The 11573-nt window shown below is 46.2% G+C and overlaps 1 protein-coding gene across 2 annotated transcripts; it reads right to left on the bottom strand.

Annotated features, from left to right (window-relative positions):
* Positions 1 to 4267: 4267 nt before the first annotated feature.
* TMEM88 (transmembrane protein 88) lies at positions 4268 to 10465 on the bottom strand. 2 transcript variants are annotated; one of them, XM_056569072.1, is made up of 2 exons: positions 10220 to 10465; positions 4268 to 4718 (listed from the first exon to the last, which is right to left on the bottom strand). In XM_056569072.1, the coding sequence occupies exons 1-2, from the start codon at positions 10448 to 10450 to the stop codon at positions 4470 to 4472; spliced, it is 480 nt and encodes a 159-aa protein (XP_056425047.1). In that variant the 5' UTR covers positions 10451 to 10465; the 3' UTR covers positions 4268 to 4469. The 2 variants fall into 2 exon arrangements, with proteins under 2 accessions (XP_056425047.1, XP_056425048.1); XM_056569073.1 differs by lacking the exon at positions 10220 to 10465 and adding an exon at positions 4885 to 5366.
* Between the last annotated feature and the right edge of the window lie 1108 nt (positions 10466 to 11573).

Raw genomic sequence — 11573 nt, 5'->3', positions numbered from 1 at the left:
AAGGCGGAGTACCCCTTTAATGTGGAGTGTAATAAAGTTAATATAGGAATCTTGGAAAGCTGGATGACAAGAGCAAACGCAGGAGTTAAGGTGGCCGTACCTATAGCAACCCAGCTTTCCCAAGGTAAAGCACAGCCTGTCAGTATTTAAAGGGGGGTTCCGCGTTGGCCTCAGAGGTGGCTGCAGGTAGCTGAGCTGTCTGCACAATTCTAACACAGTCAAGATGTCTTTGTAAACCAGTATATTGGATATCGGACCACTAGATGGCGCTGTGTACCCGCAGAATTCACACATCCTGGGATTTTTACTTCTTTCTCTTTTTTTTTTCTTGACGCATTATGGCCAAATAGTTACCATACTTATATATGGGCAAGTACAAGGCGATGCCTACTGTCATACATGAATTCATATATATGTACGCTCCATACACAATCGAGTACACTCCACTCCATACATTATGTACCACACATACAGGCGCATAGACACAAGACACATGGATGAATGCAGAGGTGCGACCATCACAAAGACACGTTCCCTATATACATGGGGCACACAGACAGGCACGCTCCCTATGTACATGGGGCACACAGACAGGCACGCTCCCTATGTACATGAGGCACACAGACAGGCACGCTCCCTATGTAGATGAGGCACACAGACAGGCACGCTCCCTATATACATGGGGCACACAGACAGGCACGCTCCCTATATACATGGGGCACACAGACAGGCACGCTCCCTATATACATGGGGCACACAGACAGGCACGCTCCCTATATACATGGGGCACACAGACAGGCACGCTCCCTATATACATGGGGCACACAGACAGGCACGCTCCCTATATACATGGGGCACACAGACAGGCACGCTCCCTATATACATGGGGCACACAGACAGGCACGCTCCCTATATACATGGGGCACACAGACAGGCACGCTCCCTATATACATGGGGCACACAGACAGGCACGCTCCCTATATACATGGGGCACACAGACAGGCACGCTCCCTATATACATGGGGTACACAGACAGGCACGCTCCCTATATACATGGGGTACACATCCTACACAGACAGGCACGCTCCCTATATACATGGGGGTACACATCCTACACAGACAGGCACGCTCCCTATATACATGGGGGACACATCCTACACAGACAGGCACGCTCCCTATATACATGGGGGACACATCCTACACAGACAGGCACGCTCCCTATATACATGGTGGTACACATCCTACACAGACAGGCACGCTCCCTATATACATGGTGGTACACATCCTACACAGACAGGCACGCTCCCTATATACATGGGGTACACATCCTACTCAGACAGGCACGCTCCCTATATACATGGGGTACACATCCTACACAGACAGGCACGCTCCCTATATACATGGGGTATACATCCTACACAGACAGGCACGCTCCCTATATACATGGGGTATACATCCTACACAGACAGGCACGCTCCCTATATACATGGGGGTACACATCCTACACAGACAGGCACGCTCCCTATATACATGGTGGTACACATCCTACACAGACAGGTACGCTCCCTATATACATGGGGGTACACATCCTACACAGACAGGCACGCTCCCTATATACATGGGGCACATATACACACACTCTACTAGTACTGTATAAAGTACATAACTATATGGCCATTCAGTCACTAAATAATTCTACCGTACCGTGCCCATTCATTTCAATATATATATATATATATATATATATATATATATATATATATATATATATATATACACACACACACACCATGTAGTATAATACCGTCATGTAGGAACCAGATAATTCTACTATTATATATTACGTAACTGTATGTCATTCAGTCACTAAATAATACTGCCATACCTTGCCTATATATCTTGTTATATTCACACCATGTAGTAACCGGATAATTCTACTAGTATATAGTACATGACTATATGGCCCTAGGGTCACTAAACAATATCACCATATGGTGCCTGTATATTTCGATGTAAACCAACACTATGCAAAATAATGTCCCCAAACATCTGAAATGGTACTGCCCTACATTTATGAGCAGCATGAGGGTTAGTACTATCGGCAGACATTAAATATTTTTATTCCGTACCCTTCTAATAGCACCGGACATTGCCAAGATACTGCCTTACACTCCCATGTATTTACAAAAATAATCACCATACCGTGCTTAAAGGGGTACTCCGCTGCTCAGCATTTTGAACAAACTGTTCATAACCACGAGCTTGTGATGTCATAGCCCCGACCCTAATGACGTCATAGCCCTGCCAGCTCATGACTTCATGACTTGCATTGAGAGGGTGGGGCGTGATGTAATGAGGGGGTGGGGCTATGATGTCACGCTCCACCCCTCAATGCAAGTCTATGGGAGGGGGCTGGCACGCCCCCTCCCATAGACTTGCATTGAGGGGGCGGGGTGTGACAGCTGTCACGCGTCCTCCCATAGACTTTCATTGAGGGGGTGGGGCGTGACAGCTGTCACGCGTCCTCCCATAGATTTTCATTGAGGGGGTGGGGCGTGACATCATAGCCCCACCCCCTCATTATATCACGCCCCACCCCCTCAATGCAAGTCTATGGGAGGGGGCGAGACAGCTGTAACGCCCCGCCCCCTCAATGCAAGTCTATGGCAGCTGCCACGCCCCCTCCCATAGACGTGCATTGAGGGGGTGGGGCATGATGTCATGAGGAGGCGGGGCTATGACGTCACAAGCTGCCGTCTCCAGTGTTCGGAACAGTTGGTTCCAAACGCTGAGCAGCGGAGTACCCCTTTAAACTCTGTCACCTCCTGCCACACAGAGCTGTTATTTTCCCTGCACATATATGTATATCTAAATATAACATTTCCACAGATAAGGACATAGGAGGAGATTTATCAAAACCCGTCCAGAGGAAAAGTTTCTGAGTTGCCCCTAGCAACCAATCAGATCGCTGCTTTCATTTTGCACAGGCCTTGTTAAAAATGAAAGAAGCGATCTGATTGGTTGCTAAGGGCAACTTTACCTCTGGACAGGTTTTGATGAATCTCCCCTATAGGGAGATATATCAAAACCTGTGCCCATTTCAACCAATCAGATCGCTTCTTTCACTTTCCAGAGGCCTTGTTATAAATGAAAAAAGTGATCTGATTGGTTGCTATGGGCAACCTGTCAACATTTCCCCTGCATAGGTTTTAATAAATTTTCCCCATAGTGCTTGGGGGTCATCATATTACCGGTGGTTTATTTTGTCGGGGCGCGGCGAAATGTACAATGGATGACCCAGTGCCCTGACTCCCAGTCCATCATGCTACATGGTGGGAGTTGTAGTTCTTTTATGCCAGTGTTTCTTAACCAGGGTGCCACCAGCTGTTGTGAAACTACAAATCCCAGCATGCACCCTGGTTGGGATACACTGGCGTAGCGTCCGGTGCGTAAACATTACATCCTTCTCAGTCCTCCACAGCAGAGCATGCTGGGTAACACGGTCTAAACCTGGATTGTGAATACAGATCGAGATGGGACTGAAGTGTAAAGGCCGTGTTCACACAATCCAGTTTATTGTTTTATTGCAATTATACAAAGCCAGGAACAGATTGGTTGCCATGGGCAACAGAGAGAATCTTAAAATCGGACGACGCAACAAATCTCCTGCTGGGACGTCTCCTCTTTTCAAATCCGTTTCTGGCTTCGTATTCACTAATTGCAGCAAAAAACCTGATCATGTGAACACAGCCCTAGGGTGCGATGTTATTTGAAGGGGTTATCTAGGAAAAAAAACATTTTTTAATATATCAACTGGCTCCAGAAAGTTAAACAGATTTGTAAATTACTTCTATTACAAAATCTTAATCCTTTCAGTACTTATGAGCTGCTGAAGTTGAGTTGTTCTTTTCTGTCTAAGTGCTCTCTGATGACACGTGTCTCGGGAACTGTCCAGAGTAGAAGCAAATCCCCATAGCAAACCTCTTCTACTCTGTGCATTTCCCGAGACAAGCAGAGATGTCAGCAGAGAGCACTGTTGCCAGATAGAAAACAACAACTCAACTTCAGCAGCTGATAATTATTGAAAGGATTAAGATTTTTTTATAGAAATAATTTACAAATCTGTTTAAGTTTCTGGAGCCAGTTGAGATATATATATATATAAGTTTTTTTCTGGAATACCCCTTTAATTCATTGCTCCACAACCCGTAGCCCTCAGTATGACAACCACAAGCCTCGGTATATAAGGTATTTAACATCATACAAATCCTGAGTTTAATAATAAAAGCGAGGGAGAAGCGCCCTCCGGGTGTAATGGAACTACAGGTCCCAGCATACAGTGGCAGACATTTTTATTTTATTTTTTACATATTTGCCGCCTCTTGGGTCATGTCCATGAGTTCATCTTTATACACAATGGGGTCAGTTTTGGGAAAGTAGGGGATTGGTACAGTCTTCATGGTGCCGGGTCACACCCAGGCCTTTCCATCTTTGGGGGTCTCCTTCGCCGGGCGTCTTTGGGGCACTGTTCCTTGGTACATGGCGCGGCTGTAGGGCAGGAAGCAGGAACTGAGCTTGAAGCATCGCACAATCCGTGCGTAACCGGCCAGGCCGAGGATCAAGAAGGGTAAGACCAGGAGCACCCCGAAGACCAGCAAGGTCACGCAGGCCGCCGGGGTCAGCAGCGCCGGGCACAATGTCTCCTTGGTTTTGCGGAACTAGAAAAAAGGGAGAGACGAGAGAGGAAAGGGTTAACAATGTAAACAGTCGGGTGGTGGTGGTACCCAGAGCGAGAGGGAATGTGGAATGTGCGAGGGAGGCTCGGCCGCCTGTATACACTGACGGTATGGAGGAAGGTATATACACCCAGGGCGATAACTGTACCGTATCTGAGGTGGCTTCACATCTGCATCCAACCAGGGGGCCTCCAGCTTTTGCAAAACTCCCAGCATGCCTGGACAGCCATTGCCTGAAGAGCACTGAAGAAGTGACTCTCTGCAACAATATTATGTAGTGAGCGCACAGCCTGTATAAACCGTGCGTAATGTTGTGTCCCCTCAAAATAACACAACACACAGCCATTAATGTCTAAACCTTGGCAACAAATGTGAGCACACCCCCAGCGGGAATGTCCAAACTGAACCCAATTAGCCACTTTTCCTCCCCGGTGTCATCTGACTCTTTATTGTAACCAAATCTCGGGTGTCAATGGGGAGCAGGTGTCTTCAGTTTGGTGTTATCGCTGTCACACTCTCTAATATTGGCCAATGGAAGTTCAACACGGCACCTCATGGCAAAGAAGTCTCTGAGGATTGGAAACAAAAGCATTGTTGCTCTACATAAAGATGGCCAAGGCTATAAGAAGGTTGCCGAGACCCTGAAACTGAGCTGCAGTATGGTGGGAAAGACAATACAGCGGTTTCACAGGATAGGTTCCCTTTAGAACAGGCCTCGCCATGGTCTTATAAGGAAGTTGAGTGTACATGCTCAGTGTCATATCTTGAGGTTCTCTTTGGGAAATAGATGTATGAATGCTGCCAGCATTGCTGCAGAGGTGGGAGGGGGGGGGGGGGTGTCAATGCGTATACCATACGCTGCACACTGCATCAAATTAGTCTGCATGGACGTCTCTTCTAAAGATGAAGCACAAGCAGACTAAGGAGATGGATTACTGGAACCATGACCCGTGGTCCGATGAGACCAAGATTAACTAAAGGAGTACTCTGGTGCAGACTACTCCTGCCCGGGCTGCAAAAAAAATGAAAATAAACCATCACTCACCTTCCTGGGTTCCCGCGGAGCCCCACTACAGCTGACCGGTCCTCCGGTCCATCTTCTTCATACTTCTGTGTGAACGAAGCGTCACATGGCGCTCAGCCTATTATGGGCCGAGGCAGAATATCGTGGCGGCCGGCGATAGGCTGAGCATTATTAAGTCTGGGGGCACAGTGGTATCATTAGTTCTGTGCGGCACAGTGACATAATTATGTCTGGGGGCACAGTGGTTTAATCAATTCTGGGGCCTCAGTGGCATAATTAAGTCTGGGGGCACAGTGGCATAAATAAGTCTGGGACACAGTGGCATCGTTGATTCTGGGGCACAGTGGCATAATTAAGTCTGGGGGCACGGTGGCATAATTAATTTTGGGGAACAGTGGCATAATTAATTCTAGGGGCACAGTGGCATAATTAATTCTAGGGGCACAGTGGCATAATTAAAGGGGTCCTCCAGTGAAATTATTTTTTTTTAAAATCAACTGGTGCCAGAAAGTTAAACAGATTTGTAAATTACTTCTATTAAAAAATCTTAATCCTTCCAGTACTTATTAGCTGCTGAATACTACAGTGGAAATTCTTTTCCGTTTGAAACACAGTGCTCTCTGCTGACATCTCTGTCCATTTTAGGAACTGTCCAGAGTAGGAGAAAATCCCCATAGTAAACATATGCTGCTCTGGACAGTTCCTTAAATGGACAGAGGTGTCAGCAGACAGCTCTGTGTTTCAAAAAGAAAATAATTTCCGCTGTAGTATTCAGCAGCTGATAAGTACTGGAAGGATTAAGATTTTTTAATAGACGTAATTTACAAATCTGTTTAACTTTCTGGCACCAGTTGATTTAAAAACAAAAGGTTTTCCACCGGAGTACCCCTTTAAATTTGGGGCACAGTGGCATCATTAATTCTGTGGCACAGTGGCATAATTAATTCTGGGGCACAGTGGCATCATTAATTCTGGAGCACAGTGGCATAATTAATTTTGGAGCACAGTGGCATAAATAATTCTGGGGGACAGTGGCATAATTTAGTCTTGGGCACAGTGGCATCCTTAATTCTGGGGCACAGGTGTATCATTAGTTCTTTGCGGCACAGTGACATAATTAAGTCTGGGGGCACAGTGGTATAATCCATTCTGGGGGCTCAGTGGCATAATTAAGTCTGGGACACAGTGGCATCCTTGATTCTGGGCGCACAGTGGCATAATTAAGTCTGGGACACAGTGGCATAATTAAGTCTGGGGGCACAGTGGCATAATTAATTTTGGGGAACAGTGGCATAATTCATTCTAGGGGCACAGTGGCATAATTACATTTGGGGCACAGTGGCATAGCACAGTGGCATAATTAATTCTAGGGCACAGTGGCATAATTCATTGTGGGAGCACAGTGGCATCATTCATTGTGGGGGCAGCGTGTGGCAATAATGTTGCAAGGGAATAGTATGTGGCAGTTATATATCAGGGCATAGTATGTGGCAGTAATATACCAGGGTCACAGTGTGTTGCAGTATTATATTCAGGGGTACAGTGTGTGGCAGTATTATATTCAGGGAGTACAGTGTGTGGCAGAATTATTTTCAGGGGCATAGTGGGTGGCAGTATTATTTTCAGGGGTACAGTGTATGGCAGTAATATACCTGGGTCACAGTGTGTGGAAGTATTATATTCAGGGGGTACAGTGTGTGGCAGAATTATATTCAGGGGCACAGTGGGTGGCAGTATTATGTTCAGGGGTACAATGTGTGGCTGTAATATACCAGGAACACAGTGTGTGGCATTTTTATATTCAGGGGTACAGTGTGTGGCAGTAATATACCACAGGCCCAGTGTGTGGCAGTATTATATTCAGGGGTACAGTGTGTGGCAGTATTATATTCAGGGGTACAGTGTGTGGCAGTATTATATTCAGGGGTACAGTGTGTGGCAGTAGTATACCAGGGGCATAGTGTGTGGGAGTAATATACCAGAGGCTCATTGTGTGGAATTATTATATTTAAAAGGTACAGTGTGTGGCAGTATTATATTCAGGGGTACAGTGTGTGGCAGTATTATATTCAGGGGTACAGTGTGTGGCAGTATTATATTCTGGGGTACAGTGTGTGGCAGTATTATATTCAGAGGGTACAGTGTGTGGCAGTATTATATTCAGGGGGTACAGTGTGTGGCAGTATTATATTCAGGGGTACAGTGTGTGGCAGTATTATATTCAGGGGTACAGTGTGTGGCAGTATTATATTCAGGGGTACAGTGTGTGGCAGTATTATATTCAGGGGGTACAGTGTGTGGCAATATTATATTCAGGATTACAGTGTGTGACAGTATTATATTCAGGGGGTACAGTGTGTGGCAGTATTATATTCAGGGGTACAGTGTGTGGCAGTATTATATTCAGGGATACAGTGTGTGGCAGTATTATATTCAGGGGTACAGTGTGTGACAGTATTTTATTCAGCAATACAGTGTGTGGCAGTATTATATTCAGGGGTACAGTGTGTGACAGTATTATATTCAGGGATACAGTGTCTAACAGTATTATATTCAGGGGTACAGTGTGTGGCAGTATTATATTCAGGGGTACAGTGTGTGGCAGTATTATATTCAGGGGGTACAGTGTGTGGCAATATTATATTCAGGAGTACAGTGTGTGACAGTATTATATTCAGGGGGTACAGTGTGTGGCAGTATTATATTCAGGGGTACAGTGTGTGGCAGTATTATATTCAGGGGTACAGTGTATTGCAGTATTATATTCAGAGAGTACAGTGTGTGGCAGTATTATATTCAGCGATACAGTGTGTGGCAGTATTATATTCAGGGGTACAGTGTGTGACAGTATTATATTCAGCAATACAGTGTGTGGCAGTATTATATTCAGGGGTACAGTGTGTGACAGTATTATATTCAGGGATACAGTGTCTGACAGTATTATATTCAGGGGTACAGTGTGTGGCAGTATTATATTCAGGGGTACAGTGTGTGACAATATTATATTTAGGGATACAGTGTGTGGCAGTATTATATTCAGGGGTACAGTGGGTGGCAGTATTCAGGTCATACATCCTTCACACTTTAGTCGCTTGTGTGCTATTTCCTTCATAGCACTGAGGCGCAAGGTTTTCAGCTCGGACCTTTAGCTCGGCTCGGACCTTTACCGGATGGCAGACATGAATAAGCGGCCCCTCTCTAAAAATAGTTGAGTACCCCTGCTGTATACAATACTGCCTGTTGAGCTGCAGTATCTAAGCTTACCACTTTTCATACTTTCGTAATTATGTATCTAAGCCTATCATGTGTGATACTTTGTTACACAACCTCCTTGGGTGTGAATGCTCTGGTCTAGATACCATGCAAGGTCTATTGTTCTTACAAGGAGAACCAGGATAAATGGGCACAAAGTGGTAGAATAGAGTTCTATATTTGGGGACAAGTCTACTGCTTGTACCCGGGATGTGTCACTGTTGGGTAAATTTACAATAGAGAAGAATTTGAGTGTAATTACCAATAATAAACTACACGTCAGCACTCAATGCCAGTCTGCTGCACGGAAAGCTACATTGTCTTGTCTATGAAAGGCATGGCTGCCAGAGAGGGATGTGTTGTTTCACCTCTAGTTTTCGGGCACCAGAAAAGATAAGGCTGAGGGTTCAAGGGTTTTTAACCTCACAACGACACCCATCATCTTCACCATCAGAGGTGATGTCAGAAAAGGGCTAGCAATATCGTAAAGTAATGCCCCTGTAAGTATATGCATGGAACAGCGCCTCTAGTGGACAAATAGTGTCATAACTCTCATCATCTGGACCAGAGTAACCGGGCCTCAGATACAATCGCACCATCTATGTTTTTCATGCATACAGACTGGTATCAGCAGGTCCAACACTTCTAAGGTGGCTTTTAGGTCCTTAAAGGGGTACTCTGGCCAAAGGATAGGGGATAAGATGTCTGATCGCGAAGGTCCCGCCGCTGGGGATCTCCAGGCCGGCAGCAGCAGTAGTGTCCGAAACCCGGAAGCTTGGAGCTACTGTGTTTGTGACGTCACGCCCCGCCCCCTCCATTCATGTCTATGGGAGGGGGCGTGACGGCTACTACGTAGCCGTCACGCCTCCTCCCATAGACATGAATGGAGGGGGCGTGTTGGCTGCAGTCACCAGTAATCCGGCACAGAGCGGAGTTTGCTCCGTGCACAGATGACTAGGGTACCCTCCCAGAGATCCTGGTGGTCCCCCAGTGACGGGACCCCCCGCGATCAGACATCTTATCCCCTATACAAAGGATAGGGGATAGGATGTTTTTCGGCAGAGTAGCCCTTTGAAACTATGGTCCTCCAACTGGAACAACAACTTCTCAGGATTCCAAAACCGGAATATCACACAGCTCAGAACAGTTGTTCCACCATCCATCAGGTTGGATACAGGGATGGAATGCAAAATATTATGGTACTTACCCGAGGGTGGCACAGGAACCCATAGAGAAGCATGACAGCAGATGGCACCAGGGCACCTCCACACATCATGATGAAGATCCCCAGGTTGGCAGCTCCCACCAGCAGGTTGTGAGCAGTGATGAGCACAGCACATGCCCAGCAATCCAGGGGTTCCCGGGGGTCTGGGGGTGCAGGTGTATACGGTGGGGGCAGAGTGGTGGTATCTTCACCCATCACGTCTGTGCAGGGCATGGACCTCTCTTTGTGTGTTCTCCTAATCTTCTAAGTCGTCCTTATTTCCAGTCCCCCCCCCCCCATCTCCACCCCCCCCCCCTTATCTAGGAATGCAGAAGCTTCACTCCCCTAATACTGTGTATAACCTCCCAGGAATGTCAGGACTCCACATCCCCCAACTCTTATATACAGGCTGAGTGCAAGCTCTGTGGTCCAGACTCTAGGGGGGGGGGGGGGGGATGGGGGGGTATTTATCATTGTGTTTTTACATTTTTTTGCATTGCGTTTTTTTTTTCTTTTTTTTTTCTTTTTTTATTCTTAGTTCTAAAATCCGTCAATTTGAACTTTTGGTGTTGCTAGACCATTTTTTTAAAGTGACGAATGCAGTGGTCACAAATTTATGAACTGTGTGATTTTTGCCACAACTGACGAAAAAAACAAAAAAAACGCTAATCTAGACCCCCACCCGACCAGGTCTAAAAAAAGATTACTACTAATAAAAGTTTGAATCACCCCCCTTTTCCCATAAAAAAAAATAAAACAGTGTAAATAAAACTAAAAATAAACATATGTGGCATCGCCGCGTGTGTAAATGTCCGAACTATAAAAATATATCATTAATTAAACCGCACGGTCAATGGCGTACGCGCAAAAAAATTCTAAACTCCAAAAAAGCGTAGTTTTGGTCACTTTTTATACCATTAAAAAATGAATAAAAAGTGATCAAAAAGTCCGATCAAAACAAAAACTTTGGATAGGGGATAAGATGTTTAAGCACTGGAGAACCCCTTTAACACGCCTGTGATCAGTGTTATCGGCGCTTGACTACTCCTGCCTGGATCTCAGGCACGGAGCAGTCATTCGTCGATCGGACACCGAGGAGGCAGGTAAGGGCCCTCCCAGTGTCCTTTAAGCTGTTCCGGACACCGCGATTTCACCGCGGCGGTCCCGAACAGCTTGACTGAGCAGCCGGGATACTTTCACTTCAGCCATGGCGGTCAGCTTTGATCGCCGCGTCTGAAGGGTTAATACAGGGCATCACCGCGATCGTTGATGTCCTGTATAAGCCGCGGGTCCCGGCCGTTGATAGCCGCCGGGACCGACCCGATATGACGCGGGGACACCACGTGACCCCGCGGCA

This window comes from Hyla sarda, chromosome 4 (assembly GCF_029499605.1).
Source record: "Hyla sarda isolate aHylSar1 chromosome 4, aHylSar1.hap1, whole genome shotgun sequence".
Classification (NCBI taxonomy): domain Eukaryota; kingdom Metazoa; phylum Chordata; class Amphibia; order Anura; family Hylidae; genus Hyla; species Hyla sarda.
The sequence above is the reverse complement of the archived record's forward strand: the minus strand, read 5'-3'. Positions and strand labels throughout refer to the sequence as shown.